This window comes from Oreochromis niloticus, linkage group LG17 (genome assembly GCF_001858045.2).
Source record: "Oreochromis niloticus isolate F11D_XX linkage group LG17, O_niloticus_UMD_NMBU, whole genome shotgun sequence".
NCBI lineage: Eukaryota > Metazoa > Chordata > Actinopteri > Cichliformes > Cichlidae > Oreochromis > Oreochromis niloticus.
This window is the reverse complement of record NC_031981.2, coordinates 4,665,208-4,685,824: the sequence shown is the minus strand read 5'-3', so window position 1 is coordinate 4,685,824 and position 20,617 is coordinate 4,665,208. Positions and strand designations below refer to the sequence as shown.

At 42.0% G+C, this 20,617-nt stretch overlaps 1 protein-coding gene across 1 annotated transcript; it reads right to left on the bottom strand.

Annotated features, from left to right (window-relative positions):
• Window positions 1-786: 786 nt before the first annotated feature.
• On the bottom strand, window positions 787-20,483 carry abcd2 (ATP-binding cassette, sub-family D (ALD), member 2). The gene is made up of 10 exons (XM_005451771.3): window positions 19,303-20,483; window positions 18,629-18,809; window positions 18,125-18,246; window positions 12,933-13,095; window positions 12,237-12,331; window positions 9,627-9,772; window positions 8,735-8,880; window positions 4,666-4,750; window positions 3,892-4,017; window positions 787-3,760 (listed from the first exon to the last, which is right to left on the bottom strand). The coding sequence occupies exons 1-10, from the start codon at window positions 20,245-20,247 to the stop codon at window positions 3,556-3,558; spliced, it is 2,214 nt and encodes a 737-aa protein (XP_005451828.1). The 5' UTR covers window positions 20,248-20,483; the 3' UTR covers window positions 787-3,555.
• Window positions 20,484-20,617: the final 134 nt, after the last annotated feature.

The following is a 20,617-nucleotide window of genomic DNA, read 5'->3' as shown; positions in this document are numbered from 1 at the left end:
GGATGGGTGTTCATACTGGAGTGCAAAATTAAAACCAATGGAAGATGGACAAGAAAAGTTCAAAGCCATCAGGTGCTCAGTTTAGAAAAAAGAGAAAAGAAGAGGAGAAGAAACGAACAAATGATACAGGTAAACAGATGTGTCATTGGATAATGGCAGGTCATCCTGAAACAATCAGAATCAGAATACTTTATTAATCCCTAAGGAAATAATGTGGGTTACAGTTGCCCCAAGAAGAAATGGTAAAAATAGTAACAGTAACAGACTAAACTCCAAACAATACATTATGTTACAGATTTTAATATTAATTAGTCCTGTTCTCATTGTATGACGAATTATGATGGCTGTTTAGTAGCCGTTTGCATACTATGCATACTCTCTCTCTCTCTTCATATGTGTGTGTGGACAACAGTTTTATGTTAATGTACAATCCCTAACATGTTTTGTGTGTGTGTGTGTGTGTGGGGGGGGGGGGGGGGGGCGCCAGAGGGAGTGTTCGCCCAGGGCGCCAAACAGGCTAGGACCGCCACTGTTCATAGTTAGACCAGGACCAACGCTACCACAAACACTGGAGCTGCTTTAACTTTTTTGGCCACTTGGGGGCAGTAGAAACAAGCTGTGACCACTACACTGTCAGATTATTGCCTTCTCTGTGTTGCTAGTTACCAGCAGGTGAATTTTACGTCCAGCTGATACCAATATTCACTATCCTGTCCCCTATCATGCGTTGTCATCAATGAATTACTCCACTCAACAGTAAAAGAGTGGGTTTTAGCCTCAGTTAGGTTCAGTTTTGCAGGATGATTGGACGATAATGAAGCAAAGAAAACCAAAATAAATAAAATAAAAATCTGACAAAAGAAGAAGAAGACACCTCATCATTTCTTCTCCTGCCCATTCAAGATGAAATACTGGATTTATCGTCTCGCCATGCTTGTGAAAATGTCAGGCACTTCTTTGAGCCGACCTCCTTGTTCCAGTTTTACTCGGCAGACTCTTGTGTCATTCAGCGGATCGTGCGCCTTCCTGTCAACAGAGTCCGACTGAACAAAACGATCGTGTTTCGGGTCAGAAACGTATGCCATTTTGCTGTTTTTGCAAGGCTGTGGTGATTCCCGTGATGCTCTCTCTCACGTACCAGAAGAAAACAGTCTCTTTAATAGAGAGAACATCCCAGATAGGACCTTTAGACATTAAAGAAAAGAAGTGACTCAAATCTTCAAAATCCGTTTTTGCTTTCCAGTCACATTTCTTTGGGGTTTGGGGGGGTTTGTCCCACAGAAACCTGGCAGCTCTCACCCTGAGCAGAGCAGCGCTGCATCTAAATGCTCTGAAGTTCTTTTCTTAAACTGTTCCCTAAAAGCCAAGAGGGGAGGTTTCGTTGCTGGCATGTAAGCATGGTAGGGACGCAGCTGGGGCTCAGGCAAATCCTGGCATGCAAACCCAACAATATACATTAAAGGTTCCATAAAAGATTAGATTAATGGCTGCTTGCTTAGAAGTCATTTAGCCATTTTTGTCTGAGGATTCTAAGAAGTCCTTGTGTAGACGGAAATACAGCAGTGCACTTGTTGATGACGTACCTGATTGTCCATGCTCTGAGGCTCTGAACACACATATGGTGGAATGTTAACCAAACAGAGGCATTTTAACAATATAGTGGTATCATAATCAGAGAAATGGCTTGGTATCATTAGATTGTGCTAGTTAGTCAGGCATGAAACTGGCACTGTTAGAGGCTTATATCCAGCACAGTGCAACAGTTTCACAGAGAAGTCCAGTGTTTCTCCTGTTTTAATTAACATAATGTGTCACAAATAAAAATTACATTTACAGATTTTCTGCCACACCATTAAAACGTGAGGGAGGCTCATACTGAACATGACCAAAGTTTCTAATATGTGCAAACAATCCCTGTCAGCCAAAAGCTCTTCTACTGATCTATATGAGCCAAAGGAGAGCTAGGTGGTTGTTACCTTTTCCAGAATGAGGATATCCTTATAGAGTAATCTCAGGCACTAAAGCCCCACCCACCTGCTGTTCAGGCTTGCGTTTGAGGGGCAGCCAATCAGAGTAAAGTTGGCTCAAAGGTCGGGTGGCCTTTAAGAGAAAGAAGCTTGAACAGCTTTTCAGGTTGAAAAAAGGATTATTTTGAACTGTGAATCATGCAAAGCTACGCTAGAGTAAAAATATTATTAGAACATCAGAATAACCGTAATTGGTCCCCTTTAACTCAGCCCAATCTGAAAAGCAAAGGCAGTCCTGTTTGCGTCTCGTGAACCATATCAAACAGGAGCATTCCAGGTTCGAACCGCGTAAAGAGACTACATATGTAAAAGCAGCTGTAATCGCAAGTTACCGTCACCACGCAGGAAAACATTATTTTAACAGTATCACAACTTTCCATCTTTGTTACCAGCAACTTCACGTGTAAAACAACCTATTATCTATTATAACTTAATAATTTTAAACAGCTGTAACGTGGAGAATATTCTGGAACATGGTAGAGTATTTAAACACACAAAGTCATCCTTTCACTGATTGGCAAATATGAATGCTGTCTATGGAGTATGAAACGACTTGCCTTAAACAGAACTCCACATTGTCAAAACACCAAATCATGAACTATCTACTATCTACAATGACTAGCGTGCGCCTCTCCAGCAGATTTCCAGAGCTTTATATGGTCACTACTAATTACTGTTATTGTTTTTCCTCTAATTTGATATCCTTTTGTGTGTGTGTGCACTCATCTGCTAAAAAAACCCTCTCCGAGCAGGATGAGCTTGCCCTTCCTCACTGGACCTCTTTATCTCATTGTATTTGTTCAATAAACCAGAAACTTATAGTTCTGGAGTCAGACCTGCGTCACTAATCGTTCTAATAATAGAGTCGGCATCTGAGCCTGTACCAGTGGTTCATGGACGTGCAACCTAACAAAGCTAACGTGCGGTATAAAGAAACAGATTGTACTGTGGCTCTGCAAAAAAAAAAAAGGGTCACATTACATTCGGGAAAACTAAAATCTGCTGCTAAACTGGAATACTGCTTTGGACATCAGAGTGGCTCTAACCTTTAAAAGGTTTTCCAGCTAAATAGCAGCTCCCAGAGCCACCATGACACGCACACCTCTGAAAGCAGAATAAAGTGCTACAAAACAAACAAATTCATCGTCTTGGTTAATTTGGGTGTATCAGCCACGCCACTTTGAGCAGTGGAAGCAAACAGTGTGCATTACAAGCAGCAGGAATACTTGCGAATGCACTTCACTCTCCCCTGCCTCTCAGACTGGAGCAGGGCAAAGGAGAGGGTGAAAAGACAGAGAGGGGAGAGAAGGGAGAGCTCAGAGGCAAACCTGCCATTAAGAGCTCCCCTGCTTTACCGAGAGGCTCAGGGCGAAAGAAAAAAAAACGGGAAAAAAATTCGTACTAACAAACGGATTTCTTTGCCTTTTCATTGCCTCGCATCTCCTCCTCCTCCACCGCCCCCAGCTTCTTCTTTTCTCCTCGCTCAATCCTCCTTTACCCCCTTGGGCCTCTTCTCACACCTCCCCCATCACTCCTCAGCTGTTTTTAGGACAGAGTCGTCTCCGAGGATCTTACAGAGCTCGTTGAGGCGATTCTGCATCTCGGGAATGCCGGCCAGCTGGGCCTCCAGCCGCTGCTTCTCCTCGGTGAGGGAGAGGCGCGTTGCCGTGTCCAGCTGCTCAAAGCGCCAGCCTCCTTCCCCGTCAAACTGCAGCAGGTGGGTGTGGTACTTCCTGGAGGTGGGGAAGAAGGATTAGAAACAAAGAAAAGATTTGCTCCCTACTACACTCTGAAGAAGCTTGTCTGCCACCAACTACATTAGTATTTATGGACCAAAATATTCCCCCAGTGTGACGAGGCTTACCACAGGGAGGGTCTGTGCGTGATGGAGAGCAGGGAGATGCCGGCATCCTTGGCGGCCTGGAAAATCTTTCCTTCCACGTCAATGCTCACAGCGCTGGTGCACTCATCCAACAGGGCGTACTTAGGCCTGACAGACAGGGGAAATGGTTTTAAGTTGGTGCCATGCATCCACTCCATGCAAACGGATTGGTTATGATATAACCCATAAACAAGATCAAACTGTTACAGCAGATGAACTATAGTTTTAAAGGGGCTACTTCTAGAGTAGCTTAGCATGAGTCCAAGTTCAAAGTAAGCCTATGTTATCTTGTACTAGGCTTCAGTGGAGCTCACTTTATCCTCTGAACCAAGCTGTCTTAGCTTCTTTTTTTAGGGCAGCTTTCCTGTGATTGGCTGCTATTTGCAAACACATGATTTGAAAACAAGAGGGTGTGGCCTCTGAGCTCACAGCCATAGCTGTGTGCCTGTGATAGTCATAATGAAGTCCTCTCTATTAGTCTAAAAGCAAAAGCAAAAAAACAAAACAAAAAACCCATCTAAAACCTGCAATTTGGCTCACAGGCATTACCTGCATATATACTGATCTCATTATTTGGCCACATTCATTATGAGCATCCAACATTTATAGAGTTATTATGTGCAAATATGTAAACGTTGAAAAAACACACTTTAGTTTACTCTTCAGCATTCGAATTTTTAGCAGTAACTCCTTCTGTGAAAACAGCCAATGGGCTACACGCTAAGAAATGTTAACCCATAAGTTATTTCTCCTTACCTGTGGTAGAACATGCGGGCCATGCCCATCCTCTGCTTCTCACCTCCTGACAGCACATCCTTCCAGTCCAGCTCAGCATCCCAGCCTGAATAAAAAAGGAGGTATTGCAGAGTAAGCAAGATGTTTTTTGAGTGTTCTTTTTTTTGTAATGATCCTCTGAACTAAAAGATTATCACCAGGGGGCAGGATTTAACTGTTTTTAGCGGAAATAAGAATATGTTTGTAAACTCTTGTGTGGATCACTCACTGCACCATCTTGTGGTACAAGTTGGTATAACATGAAAGCACAGCCAGACCCTATTTCAGCATCAGCTGTTATCCCTTCAGAACTATACAGAGCTGCAAAAAAGTATTTGCCTGATTGCTTATTTTTGTATATTTGTCACACTTACACGTCTCAAACATCACACAAATTTTGATACTATACAAAGACGACCGAGTAAATACAAAATGCAGTTTTTAAATGATGATTTCATTTATTAAGCGAAAACAGCTATCCAAACTAACCATCCTGGGCCACCCTTGTCAGCAGGGCTGCAATCAAGTGTTGCGATGATTCAGTTCAATTCAGTTGAATTCAATTTAATTTATACAGCGCCAAATCACAACAACGGTCGCCTCAAGGGGCTTTATATTGTAAGGTAGACCCTACAATAATACATACAGAGACACACACAACAATCATATGACCCCCTATGAGCAAGCACTTTGGCGACAGTGGGAAGGAAAAACTCCCTTTTAACAGGAAGTAACCTCCAGCAGAACCATGCTCAGGGAGGGGCGGGGCCATCTGCTGCGACCGGTTGGGGTGAGAGAAGGAAGACAGGATAGAAGACATGCTGTGGAAGAGAGACAGAGATTAATAACAAGTGCAGAGATTCAGTGCAGAGAGGCCTATTAACACATAGTGAGTGAGAAAGGTAACTGAAGAAGAAATACTCAATGCATCATGGGAATCCCCCAGCAGCCTACACCTATTGCAGCTGTCACTACCCGATCCGTACCAGAAACCCGATCGGTACCACGCATGCGCAAATCTTACGTCACTTCCTCTATTTGCCAACATTGCAACAGTTAATGTATTTGAGTGACACGGTTAGCGCCCAGTTAGCTCCTAGCATTTCTCAACAGCTCTGCCTCCTTTTCGACAGCCCGGGACAGTTAAAGAATGGATAATCCGTTTACAAACAAATTCATGCTTTTCTCCTCAACAGAGAGAGTCCCCCGATTGAACAACAGCGCCGTAAAATAAGAAGAATGGCGCCGAATTACAGACTTAATAATACAGACTTAGCAATATGTCACGTGAAGATTCATCAGCCAGATTAAGTGTTTACTGACAATTGACAGTCATAGCGGACATCATCATCACTATTCCAACAATCCTCTCCGCACAGACAAGCATAAACACACTCGACTATCACTAAATCAAATTAAACATTCATTTGTAATAACGCTACTTCAGTTTACAATACGGTTCATTCGCTCGGTCAGCAGGTGGCGGTATCCTCGAACACTGGGGAGTAAACTGCCATTAAATGAAACAGAAGAAGAAGAAAAACATCTGCACATGTGCAGTACGGATCTTTTTATTTTTCGTTTTTGTCTACATTATATTGAAATGCTTCATTATTGCAAACATTTTAAGATATACTTATTATTCTTAACATCTTAACAGATACTCTGACCTGTAACTATCGTAAAATGCTTCGACCGGAAGTAGACACCGTTCGCACATGCGTGGTACCTATCGGGTTTCCGGTACGGATCGGGTAGTGACAGCAGCATAACTAAGGGAGGATTCAAGGTCACCTGGTCCAGTCCTAACTATATGCTTAGCAAAAAGGAAAGTTTTAAGCCTAATCTTAGGGCAGATGACTGGCAATGAGTCTTTCACAGCGCTGCAGAGGAATTCTGTTGCACTTTTCTTCTCAGAATTTTGGAGGGTTTTTGAGTTTTTGAGGTCTTGAGGGTCATACTAATACCTCTCAAACTGGACTTTGAGTAGGCCACTCCAAAACTTTCATTTTGCTTTTTTGAGCCAATCAGAAGTAGACTTGCTGGTGTGTTTTGGAATCAGTGTCTTAACTCAAGTTTGCTTGAGTTTAAGGGCATTAACTGATTGCTGGACTTTCTTCTTCCTCTCTGGTAAAAAGCAGAAATCATGGTTTCATCAACTATAGCAAGTCGTCTTGAAGGAGCAAAGCAGCCCCAGACCATCACGCTACCACCACCATGTTTGACTGTTGGAATGAAATGCTTTTTTTTATTAAATGGTTTGTTAGTTCCAAATTTTGTGTCATCAGCCCACAGAATATTTTACAAAAGTCTCTGGGATCATCAGGATGTTTTTTGACAAATGTGAAATGAGCCTTTTTGTTATTTTTGCAAGTGAGGCCTGCAGTGCTTTAGATGTTGGAGTGATTTTGGTACGCCAGCCAGTCCTCAGAAGCTTCACTGGTGTTTTCTCCAAGTTTTCTCTAGTTGTGGATAATGGCTCGCACTGTGGTTCACTGGAGACCAAAGTCTCAGAAATAGCCTCGTAACCATTTCCATAGTGATACAGTAGATGCCAATGACCGTGTTACTTATCTGTTCTTTAGATCGTGACATGATGTGTTGCTTTCGAGATCTTTTAGCCCACTTCACTTCATGTCCTATTTAAGTGATTTCTAGATTTAACACGTCTGGCATTATTCTGGGTGTGACTGGTGAAATTGTACGCATCTTTCCAAAAAATGTGTCTAATCACAATTAATTTATGATTAAGGGGCAGAGAGGAGGATGTTACTCTCAATGTTGTTGGCGCATTTTAGGAGGACGCTGCTAATAAAGTTACACAATTACTCAGTGAATTCAGGTTATTATTATATTTATAAAAATAACACAGTTTTCATCTTGGTCGTATCATTTTATTTTGTTGTATTTATCTGCGACACCTTAAAGGCCGGTCTGTGTAAATATTGTCTGACATTAAACTGGTCCGTGGCGCAAAAAAGGCTGGGGACCGCTGATTTAACCTACCTGGCCCCCTTTTCAAATAAGGCCAAGTAGGTTAGGATAGCTTTAAACATAAAAAATAAACAAAATCATTTGAAAACTGCATTTTGTATTACATTGTTGCGCTCTACACAGATGTTTTAGAGAAGAAGTAATAGCAGTTTTTCAGTGTTTTTCAGTTTTTCTGCTGATAGCTTTAAAAAAATAACTACAGGAATTAACAACAAGCACATTTTAAGGTGGTGTTAGTTGGATGTTGTGGGATTATATATGATGACAGGAAATATTTTTTCTCCTTTGTTATATGAAACATGGAGAAGGCACTTAGAGTGTGATGGCACACAAAAACTAATGAGTAAAATCCATGAAAATGAAAACTGCAATACATGACTTCACATTAAATACTAGACTAAATTGTAAAGAGGTAAAGAGAAGACAAGGACTGATGGACTAAACACAATATCCTATTTGGTTATATTGCATGTCTTTGTGAGCCCATAATAATGTGACTGCATACACGTGGGCTAATTACCATGAGTAATGCAAACCTTTCCAAACTGTTTCACAGTGCAGCTATTCACACATTAAACCTTCTTGCGGAGCTAAGCTTGGTACAGTAGTTGGTTCACAACAGTGTAACCATTTGTTCTGCAGGAGGGAGAGAGTGGCTGCCAATAGGTCACACACTCGAGTTTAGGGAACACCAATAATACGCGAGCTCAAGCTCCTGGCTGATGCACACAGTGTGTTTGATCTCAAACACCAGCGAAACTTTTCTTCACAGAAACTTAATGGTTTATAATTAAATGCTTAGGGTTTTTTCTTCCCACTGTTGCCAAGTGCTTGCTCACAAGGGGTCATCTGATTGTTCTCTGTTTTATTGTAGGGTCTTTACCTTACAATATAAAGTACCTTGTGCTGTGATTTAGTGACAAGGTTGCTTTAGCTCAGTAGCTGATTTTAATTTAGTATGTTGAGTTTTTTTTCTTATCTGGTGATTGTGTGTCTTTTGATTTGTGTGGTGAACTGCTGCTCTTTCATAGATAAATAAAAATAAAAGCCGTCTTACCTCCCTCTCTGTTGACAATGTGATTGAGGTTGACTATGGCTAAGATGGCCTCTAGGTCCTTGTCACTCATTCCTCTGGCAGCCATGTCCTCCACCGAGTCTGGGTAGATCACCTGGTCCCGCAGTGAACCTACTGACATGTACGGCCTGGGGAAACATAAATGCACATAAGTTGTATCCGTAATGAGCACACAAATTGTGTGACAAAAGCATTTTTAGACACTTAAAGAGCAGGAGCTGAAAGAAAAAGATGTCTGTTTTGTAGACAGTGTGTCGGATTCTGTCACAGCTGCCAGCTGGCCATCTCATCCTATGTATGAAATATTTACCGCACTGCAGGAGGGAGTCAGCCATGGGTACGATTACATTTGAAGGTTTGGCTAAGACTGCTTCCCACATGGGCGGCAGATCCTTGGTTTGAATCTCGACTGGTTGGACCATTACCTGCCTGTGTTCTCTGTGTTACCCTTACTCTCTCCTGTCAGAGTTGCTATATTTATTTTACTGTCTCGCTCTAAAATCAACATAAAAATGATAAAATGTTATCATGATAACAGCTGCTCCTCCAATTGTTGCAGCTCTTGCTATATAGTAATAATGGAGAGAGGTTACGCATAATGGATAATTACCAAATAACTATAATAAAATTTAATTTGATAATATTTATCATATTTAATCATTCTGCAGAGCTAGTATTTTAAACTTAATCTGGACAGTAAATATTTGACTCTGTCCAGAGCTCTGGTTTCTCTCTCAGCTGCACAGACACACTCAGGTCCTGTTACAATGGATTAGATTACTGTTACGGTTCACTGGTACAATGATCAAACCCGGCACTTGTTTTGTCTGCCGTGGGACCTGCGATTATTGAGAGTGTGCATTTGTGCGTATACCTCTGAGGGATGTAGAACATATGCTGAGGGGAGGGTTTGTGTAGCCGGCCGCCGTAGACAGGCCACAAGCCGCCGAGGATCCTGAACAGAGAGCTTTTTCCACAACCATTAGGCCCTGTGATCAGTAGGTGCATGCTCTCTTCCACCTGAACGAGAGAGACGATTTATTAATTCTCCTGAAGCAGAGTGGGCTGTCAGTGTAATTACAATGCATCACTAGGCCATAAAGCTGTGGAAAAAGCACGAGTGGGTGTTAAGCTGTTACACACAGAGAAGACTGGTGACTGGCACAGCAAACAGGAAATCTGAAATCTCAACACAAGTAGACTGGAAAATATTCCCCCCAGATATCCTTGCCTTTTAACAAGACCCTGTACTGTTTGTTTGTTCTCTGAAACCTTATGAGCTACAGCTGAGGGCCAGATGAGGGATCATGCATACAGCAATCATGAAAAGACGGCTTTCTGTCCCTGAAAAGGGGTTTTGTATATTGAACAAAAGTTAAAAAAAAAAATCCAGATGAAAATATATAGAACTTGCAAAATATTATCTTGCACCTGTCAAAAATTAGTATTTAAATATCATATTGATATAATAAATTAAATTATTTATTAAATATCTTTATATTTCAGTAAATTGTGGCTAATAAAAGTTAAAAAGCCTGATTAATTAATTAATCAAGGCTAAAGTTCTACATATTTAAGGGCTTGGGCACTTTACGCGACAGGTGCTAGTTAGCTTCTCAAGCGTCACCTTAGCTAATTAAAGTCACTGAACTGGAGCTCTCACGGCTCATGTGGTTAGTTTTACTAACAGACTGTTTAAGAAGCGCTCTTTTTTTGGTGAATGAAACTCTAGTATTACTTCATTCATATATAAGTACTAATTTGTAAGTATGGTATATGGCTACAGCTTACTAGCCAAGCTAGCTTGTGTTAGCTGATAACTTGGCACGCCCCAGTGTCCTATAAATACGCTGATTCTGGCTCAAGATTAAAAACGTAGTGATGTCTATAAGGCTAATGCTTTGAAACATTAGGCCACAGCACACATTACTACTCTATCATTAGTCTTTAGAGCTTTAATCCTTTTGCTAACGTGGTTAACCATGGTTTCCATGGCGAGCAACCAAATATAGAGCCTCATTCATAAACGATGGATAAAAACGTTTCACACACAAATTTATGATTAATATTTTGTATTTTCATGCATGACTATGCATTTGAAATTATATTACACACCACTCTTATTGCTACTTATACTACTGCTAATTATTATTATTTAATTTTGGTCAATGTTTACAGTTTTACAAAACAACATTGGCCAAAAATTCTTTAGAATTAGAATAAAAAACGTAATAATATGATATTAACTTACGTGTTACAATGCAAATTAATAACTGAAAATGTGTAGATTTTAAACACACTTTAACAGGGTTATCTTATCATATGGGTCACTCTAAGTTTCATATGAACCTAAATGTCAAAATGTTCCTTTTTTCTTTTACTTGTGCCACAGTGAGTATCTCAAGTTAAACTATATTCATACCCCCATTATTTCAGCCAGCTCTTCATCCTCAGACACTATTACCATCCTGCTTTTTTGCCTTAGTGAGCATGCTCTTCATCTGTATGCAGCTTGCTGTATGCAGATTACATGCAGTGATCTGTCCCATAAATCTTGCAGTAATTTTGCATGTGGACTTGTTTTTTTCGTGCAGGGTAAGAACTAAAAAAAGAACTTAAAAGAAAAAAAACAGAACTTCTTCAGTTCTTCAAAAAGCTGCCATTTAAACTTTGTGTATGATATTTATATTGAAGCTGACATTTTTAAGCACAGCATCAGCGTCTTTTTCCGTTATCAGCTCAATGTCAGCGGCGTACTCTTGTGTAATGACCTCAGGCCAACATATATAATTGGAGCTTGGTGCAGTGTGCACAGAGGTCTGTTTGCCTGTGGTGTTTGAAAGAGATAAGCTATTCTTATTCATTTGTAATGATTACAAAAGCTGATTCTTTTGATGTCTCAAAAAGCATTTTATGAAAAACATCATTATGTTAGTGTTTCCTATTGTTGCCTCCTAACAAAAGAAGTCAGCAGGTCAGAACTTTAAAGGCAGCTTGGAATAAGAGACACATTTTGTCTGGTATCAAATTATCAGCGATGAAATCATGCTAACTCAATTATCCACGTACAAAGAACAGATGAAAGGATCAGCAGACCCTCAGCCACTTTTGAGTGAAAAAAACAGAACCTGTGCTGAATGGAGGATGAGCAGATCTTTGCAGTAGATTCACATCTATGATACGGAGCGTTGTGCATTATACCCTGCATCCAAATAAAACTGGAAAGTCTGATCTGTGATTTCAACCACCATGAAATCCTCATGAGGTGAATATAGTAGTGAAAATCCTGAGGGGAGCAACAAGTTGACACCCAAAGGATGTATCTGTTTTCTAATGAGACCCTGGGGTATTGTTTTTAAATGCTAATAAATTCTACACGGACCAAAATCCTCAGGAGTGAAGTCAGTTTCAGAACATTTCAAAGTCAGAGGGGCCTGGACTATCAGTTAAAGTGGAGCTCAGAAGGAAAAAAAAGATCAGCCACCTTGAAGTTTAGGCAAGATACTACAACGTCTCCATTTGGTGTGATAATCGGGACGTTCTCACACACGATGCCCTTGTCCACATCAATCACTTCGCCTGCAGAAACACAGAAACAGAGAAAAAGGATCAGGAACTACAGTAATTGTGTATTAGAGTAACAGATTGGACTCTGTGTCTTTACCACTTCACTTATTCATTAGCTTAGCATTACCCTCTAACATAAGACGCTTTCTATTAGAGTGCATCCAACCTTTGGCCATTTAGTTTATTGATTTCTTATAATGTAAGTTGATCTGTAGGTTGGCCCACATAAGGTTTGTGGAAATCATAAAATCTGGTCAAACATCATAAATTAGCAGCAAAACTTGAGCCTGAAGTTAGCATTTAAGACAAATTCTGTTATTGATTTGAGTGAGGCAACTGCCAAAGCTATATGCTAATATCCATTAACTCATTGCTGATTGTTGCTAATTTGGACAACAGAATGGATCGAATAACTGTTGGCAGACAGATGTTGTTGGGCAATGAACTGAGCGTTTAACATTGACTATGTTTTGACCTGAACCAAATCAAAGCCTACTCTGGGCTTCAGGTAGCAGAAGTGGTAAAAGCAACAGAGGTTGTTCTGATGGCAACCTCTTCCTCTTCTGGTTTTTTTGTACAGACAAAGAGGTGTTGTGTGTACACAGCGAGCTACCCTTTATTTCCAGCGGTCCGTCTATGTGCATCTCAGGCTTGCTCTTCTTCTCTGTCGTTGTTGTGGCTGACACAGAAGAGCGCTTGTAAATGCCCTTCTGGACGTCCTCGAATACGACAAACATGTTGTGGACCCTCGCAGTGTAGCCTGCCAGCTCCGTGACCTGTCCCAACAAACACACACGGGTCAGTCCGTCTCTGGTAGATGTTAGCGTCACCACCATTGTGATAAAGATCACGATCATGGCCATGTGCCTGATAAAAATGTGACTCCATGAGTGCAGGACTTGGAACATTGATCCTAAGCTAGGTTTAATTTTAACCTCGGCTGCTGCATCTGCAGTAGCCATAAAGTACATTCAGTGCCCCCATTAACAGGAAGTTCTTCCTCCTCAACATCTCCTGGTGCTTGCTTATATTAAATAATTAAGGTTTTTATGATCTGATGAAGGCCACAAGACTATAACATTAACATGTCTGCTGCATGGCCAAAACAAATTGGCAAAATTAAGATCTGTCAATACGTTTCCCTAAAGTTTGTGTCAGTAGACAAGCAGACTTAGAAAAAGGTTTTGAATCTGTGTAAAATATAAAAACAAAAAACCAGAATGAAATCATTTACAAATCACATAAATCTGAATTTTACTCACAAGAAAATACAGAAAACATATCAAAAGTTTGACACTACTCATTCGTTAAAGCTGGGGTGGATACTCGTTCAACATGAAACTTTTCTGCAGTCAGAGGAATCTAAATCTGACTAAGGACAGGGACCATCTGGCGTGTTATCAGTGCTCAGTTTAAAAGCCTCTCTGATGATATGAGGGTGCTTTAGTGCCTGTGGAACTGGCAGCGTGCACATCTGGACAGGTACTATAAATGTTGAAAGGTATATTCAGGTTTTAGAGAAACATTTGCTCCCATCGAGATGACGTCTTTTTCAGGGAAGACCTTGCACATTTCAGCAAGACAATACTAAAGCACATAAAATATCTTTCAGAATCTGGAGGCCGAACTTTTTACCAGATGACAAAGGCCCAGAACTGTTGAGCAGCTAAAATCGTATGAGAGACAAGAAAGGGACAACATCCCTCTGCCTCCTCAGTCCCCAGACTTTTACTGACAGTTGTTAAACGAAGAGGATGCACCACACAGTGGTAACCATGACCCTGCCCCAACTTCTTTGTGAGGTATTGCTGCCATCAAATTAAAAAAAAAGCTCATATTTTTCTTAAACTGCTACATTTTCTCAGTTTGTGTTTTGATGCTTTTTGTTTCCCATATGCAATTTTGAATTGAATTAAAATTACAGTTTTATAAGATTCAAAAGTCATTGTATTTTGTTTTTACTCACATTTACAAGGCGTACCAACTTTTCCTTACTGTTTGTGTGTGCTTTTGCATTAGATATGTCATGTATTTGCTTTTCCTCTTGTGGTTCTTCGCACCGTGATAACAGGCATGCACGCAGATTCTCGCATAGCTCAAAAGAAAAAAAAAAGCCTGCTTCCACTTCCAATGTTCAATTTTTATCCTGACCACATCTCACTGAGATCATAATTTCACTTCACTTAACCAGCTCTGAATGTCGTCCTTCAATAATATACTACTTATTCTGTATTTTCACCTTGTATTCATCTACCTCTTCCTGGATTTTAAAAAGAGATTTTTGTAAACATGATCATAAAATTAGTAAAATAATACATTTACTGCTCTGAGGCAACAGGGGAAAGGAGCCAAATGTGTTTACAGGCACCTGGAGAGTGTTTCTTTTCGCTTTCTGTGGTGCACCCTGCAGCCAGACAATGCCGGCTGTTGACACAGCTTGATTATTTTAAACATCGAGCACCATTTCTGAGAATTCATGGGCACCGTGCGGGGCGGCGGACCTGCTCAAACTCATTCAACCAGTTACATTTCTACTCGTGTGCTGGTTTGCCCAGTGGCTGCCAAAGTTCAACAGCATAGCAATATATATGCAGCTTCAGTTTAGTTTATTATGATCCTCATTAACAGCACCAAAAAACCCACTGGGAAAAAGAACCACAGCCCTGCATAATGACATCTCACAATTCAACATAAATAAATTACAAATAAATTACATAAATTACAAAACACGCACATTTGTGTTCTTTATATTCTGCCATTGTTCAAAATCCCTGATGAAAACATGCTGTTGGACTCATTTTTTGTCTTAGTAATTAGTTCAACTTTTGCATGATATATCACCCAAATGTTAGTCCGATTGAATTTTTCTTGCTTTTGCTAAAATAAAGTGCCCTCCTAAAGCCGGGAACACGGTGTAATAATGCAAAATCCGTTTTGTACGAGGCAAATGGACATCTTATGCAAGAGAGATCCTTTTGATATGGCTGTATATAAGTAAAGAATACGTAAATAATCAGTTTAAATATTTAACCAGCCTAGACATTCATGCAGCATTGTAATATTTGTCCTGAATTCACAAAAAAACATACTGGGGCAAGTTAAATACTGCTAAAACCATCACATCCACTATTCTGGTTTAAAATCAAGCAAACCTGAGCTTTTTAAACATGACCAAATTGTCAAATACTGGGGTCAGCATATGTGCAAGTAACCCCTATGTGTTTCTTTAGTTGAAATCTTGGGTCTGTATGATGTCACTGAGAGGGGATGTCCCTAATATGGTCATCTCAGAAGAGGGGGAATCAAATGAAAATGCCCCCCTCCACTATAAGTTAATAAGGATTATTTTGAATTGTGACTCACGTGAAGCTAATCTGGTAGCAGAATAGATCCCTTTAACTAAGGCCCAGCTGCAGATTAAATGAGACCTGACTGCCCACTCGTAAACACAGCCCTGTTCTGAAGACCAGACAAGACAGGTGCTGTAATCTGGTGCTTGCTGGGTTTTTTGGTGTACTCAGCAGGTGTATTAGGAAATACAGCCGCTTCATCCTTTCTGATTGGCCTAAAAAGAGTTCAAGTAAATGCTGTTGATCTTTCAGCTCTGCAGAAGTGCGGAGCTGAAAGATCAACAGATGGAGGATTATTTGCAGCTAAGCTGAGCTCTGAGAGAAGGAGCTCTCAAAACACACACACACACACACAAGCGCTGGGTTTCACTGACCTATAGTGACATGAGAGTGATGGTGGATTCACTCTTCAGGAAGTGAGGCCTATTTAAGCCCTCTGTGTTCAGTTCTGTTCCCATAATAGAATTCCAAGCAGTGTAACACATACAGCATCCGAGCACCAACCTGACCCAGTTTTGTTTTTTACTTAGTCACTGGATCACGTGCTGATAGAACAGCGTGCCAATTTTAATGTACAGTAATGAACTACTGTGTTGTGTGTGAGGTTGGTAGATATCAGCCAGCACATCTTCACGTCTGTGTGCTTTTCACACAAAAATAAAAAACAAAAAGGGGACTTTTAGTCTTACTTTGTGATTGTGGAACAAAGAACAAAAACAACAGCAAAGCTTTTTAAGATGAGTAACAAACTACCGCAAGCTAGGACTTGTCATGGGCCTATCTGACTGCACACACACACACACACACACACACACTCCTCCATATTAAATAGGCAGAGTGTGTGGAGGCGTGAGCTGGGCACGCTGCCTCAGGAATGCGCTCCATCCCTGCTGTCTGTCAAACTGCACACACTCACACATCTCTTGGCCTTGCATGCAGGGGCACGCCGCTCTGCATCTCAAGCCACACGCACACACGCGCTCAAAACAGAAGTGCATGCAGGCTTAAACTCGTATCCCCCGGGAACGTGTTTTTCACAATAAAATGACAGTCATGGTGTGAAGAAGGTGGCGTGATGGGTAATTCTTTAGCATGGGTGAAACAGTTAAGGAAGCTCACAGCCAACCGCAAGCAGACTGAACCAGTTTCATTTCCTCCTCTTTGACGCTGTTTTGGGCTGTTGAACCGTCACTGACAGTCAGGTTACTCGCTGACAGGCATGAGATAAATCCGCCAGATCTTTGCTCAGATATTCCATATTTTTACAAAGGGAATTATCAAAAAGCCTGGGATAGTACACGCCAACACACAGGGTGGCACGTGATCAAAAGTGCAGCAGTACTAATGAGCTGCAGTGCAACACAGCTTCAGCACAAATGTGCTGCAACCAAATCCTCTTATGGACTTCAAAATGTAGCCTGAGAGAGAGAGAGAGAGGGGGGGGGAGAGAATGAACTGGTCTTGCAATTTCTTTCTTTCTTTTTTTGGATTAAAGTGCAATGAAAGATCAGGGATTTGGCTGTCAATGAACAAGGTCTTTCATTCAGCTTTTTTTTCTCTTCTTTCCTTTTTCATGCTGTGTGCTGAGTTTTGCAAGAAGAAGAAGGAGAGAGATGGACATAAATCAATCAGACATTCACGATCTCCACTCGTCCATCTACACACGGGCCACCGGAACGACCCACCAATGCTCAAACTCGGCCAGTTTATTTCTTCAAGAAGACATTTTTACTGACATCTGAGACAAAAAACTGCAAAGTCGTGACACTCTGTACAGTCTTGGGTACTTCCTACTGTTCAGACAGATAATTAAACCTAAAAAGCTGCCAGATATGTTGTGAAAGAACAAAATGCTGAATGATTATAAGTTTAAATAAGAGCAAAAGACCTTTTCTTGCATGAAACTTCTGCTGCACTGCAACTGACTCTCAAACACATCATTTGCAGGATATAACACGTATTCAAAAGGCCACATTGATAAATTTCCATCTTAAACAGCGAAAATCTGTTATTAACAGTTCATACAGTCAGTAACATATCCAAAAATAATGAAAAATCTGTAATTTAAGGCCTTAAAGGGGAACCTTACTAGTTGTTGCTTTTCTGGACTCAGCAGCTTTGCATGATTCAGTTCATGCACAGGATGAAAGAAGCTGTTTTACCCCCCCCCCCTTTAACCCAGCTTGTCTTCTGATTGGCTGCCCTTTGCAAACAGCAGGTCTGGACAGGAGGTTGGACTCACAGCCAGAGCTGTGTGCCTCAGATGACTAGATTAAGGGTAGATATGTGCTCTCACTGACATCAGAGTTGCTGTAACTTTCAGCATGGACGAGTATGAAATGCATGTGTGCATGAGGGATCAGTGTAAGATGTGGGCCTGTGAGTCTCAGTTATGAAGTTTTCTGATTTAAAATGACAGCAAAGCTGCGTTAAATTCAGTATACTATGTGCGCACCTCTTTGTAGGAGGACATGATCCTCTCGATGGCATCAGCTCCTGAAGCCAAGAGGTTACGTGCGGTGGTGAACGCCTCCGTCCTCTCGCTCACCATCACCTGGGTCTGACCGTCAGCTGTTTCTATAAGGGTGGAAAGACAGGCACAAGACATGGGACAGCAAGCAGAACAATTAACTTCTGGACCTCAAAATACAAAACAGAGCTGTGTGTGTGAGCGGCACGAAACATATTTTCACACTTGCACCTGCGAGCATAAGGATACGATGGAAAAAGGTTCATTAAATATCTGTAGGTACAGTGTAATAAGGGACTCGGTTACAGGCTTATTATTGATGCTTAGTGCTCATCAGGGAGGTGTGGGAGGCAGCTACTGTTTTCACACATGCTAATCAGCTCCCGCTGGAAGAGCAAGCAGTAACTACAGTTATTATAGTTGCACTTAAAAGGCTTAATACGCACAAGACGCGTGCTAGGGTAACGCTACACCTAACCAACTCCCTACCGCTGTCAGCAAAGCCGGTGGCTGTGATGATGGGCACGGCCACCATGACGAGCCCGGCGCCGCTCCACACGTACTTCATGAGGAACTGCTCGATCATGATGTACCAGAGCCGTTTGGACAGGATCAGGTTCATCTGGTCCGCCAGGGCCCGGTAGCACTTCTGCAGCTGACACATCTCCACCTGCAGCGGGCGGTACATCACAACATGAAGCAACACATGTATTTCCCAACTCCCTGTGTGATCTGTGAATAAGGCTTCTTCAAGATAATATTCAAGTCGTTCACACTGATGCTCTTTCAGAAGAAAAACAGCTTTAGTCAATAAAGTTAAAACTAACTCTGCTGCTAATCTTTGTGCCGGCTCTTATAGCATAATTGTGATCCTAACAGCCTCAAGCAGCAGTAGATGGAACATTGTTATGGATATGACCATTCATCTTAGCTGGCCATCCTCAAAGACCTACCTACCTCTAAAGTTACCACTTCACCCATGGTAATTACATTGGTGTCTACAGATTGTAAATGTGTTATGCATTTCACACGTAACGTGGCACATCCGGGCACACACACTTCCTAATAAATAAACACAATAATGATCGTGTGGTTGCACATAACTGCCACACCGCTTCCATTCTGCAGCTAGCACTCACATGCCCACATCAGTCTCTGCATACCTTGTGTCCTCTGTAGAAAGCGATTTCCTCAGCATTAGCAATGATCCTAGAGTGCACATAGCGCAGGTAGCCCTTCCTGTGAGCCTCTTCGGCCACCAGCTTGCCAAATTTGGGCGAGCATGCACGCAGGACTTTAGCCGTGGCAAACACCACGAGCCCTGCCAGCAGCGTCGGACCGGAGGCGTTGGCCCCCCTGGACCTGGCGGTCTGAATCAACGTGTAGGAGGTCAGCATCACATCCAGTATAGGCTTGGTGAGGTTAGAATAGAGATGGGCCACGGACTGGGAGAACATCATCACGTCCTCGGTGAGAGACTGGTCCGGATTGGCGAGCCTCCCGTCCATGTTGCTGACTTTGTAGTAGGTCTGATCGGTGAAGTAGGTCCGATAGGCATGGTTCACCAGCCGGGTGCGGAAGGCCAGAGCCAGTTTGCACTCCAGGTACCGGATGGCGCTGTTGACGAACGTGGCCGGGATTGCAATGAGGAGCCATTTGATCAGCTGGATGATGAAGCGTTTGGGTTTTTTCTCCACGATCGTTTTGACTATCTTGCCGTCCAAGCTGGCAACGTAAATAGACAGAAACGTCCTAGATATCAGCGCCACCGAGTGCAAAGAGAGCAAAGCAAGCTCTCTGGAAACGAGCTTGGGAAAGAGGATTTTACCAAGTTCCAGCATCTGCTTGAAAAAATCAGCATTTACCCCCGGGGATGCTTTCCTATCAATCACGGGATCCGTTTGAGTCTTTCCCGAGCAAGTGGAGCCGTTCTCCGCCTTTGAAGCCCGGTGATTGCTCCCAGGATCTTTGTTTTTGCAGAGCTGCTTGCAGATGATGGGGTACAGCGTTCTGACACCGTATGCAGCAGCCGCCAGAAACACGGCTCGCTTCGCCGCGGCCGTGCGGTCCCATCTCACTTTAGACGCCGCATCGAGGATGTTGGACATTTTTCAACCGTTAGTCGTCTCTGCAACCAACCCTTACTACACCCATCCCCCAGACCTGACTCACCGCGTCGACATAAAGAGCGAGAGGGAGTTCTGATGGTTGATGTGAAGCGAGCCCGATACTTGTACCGCTACATCCTGCTCCCCTTTTTTGCGCCAGCTACCAGCACTACAAACTAGAACAAGTGCACTTCCGGTTATTGTTGCTAAATTAAAGGCGTTCCTACCTCCACCACACAAACTTGTCTGTGTTAGCTTTTATTTTATAAAGAAAATCAGCCAAACATCCGGTTTTGCTGTCGTCGCTGGCGACTTAGTTTGCGGAGGGTTTTTTTCATTGGTCGAGCCCCCGGCAAAAATATGATTGGTT

What these genes read in the sequence shown, in the direction of transcription:
- abcd2 (XM_005451771.3), bottom strand. Translation starts at nt 20,247, where the DNA reads ATGTCCAACATCCTCGATGCGGCGTCTAAAGTGAGATGGGACCGCACG. An exon ending in CACCGGCTTTGCTGACAGCG is followed by an intron (nt 18,247 to 18,628) that starts GTAGGGAGTTGG and finishes CCACCCTTATAG; the next exon opens with AAACAGCTGACGGTCAGACC. An exon ending in ATGTTCTACATCCCTCAGAG is followed by an intron (nt 8,881 to 9,626) that starts GTATACGCACAA and finishes ATGTTTCCCCAG; the next exon opens with GCCGTACATGTCAGTAGGTT.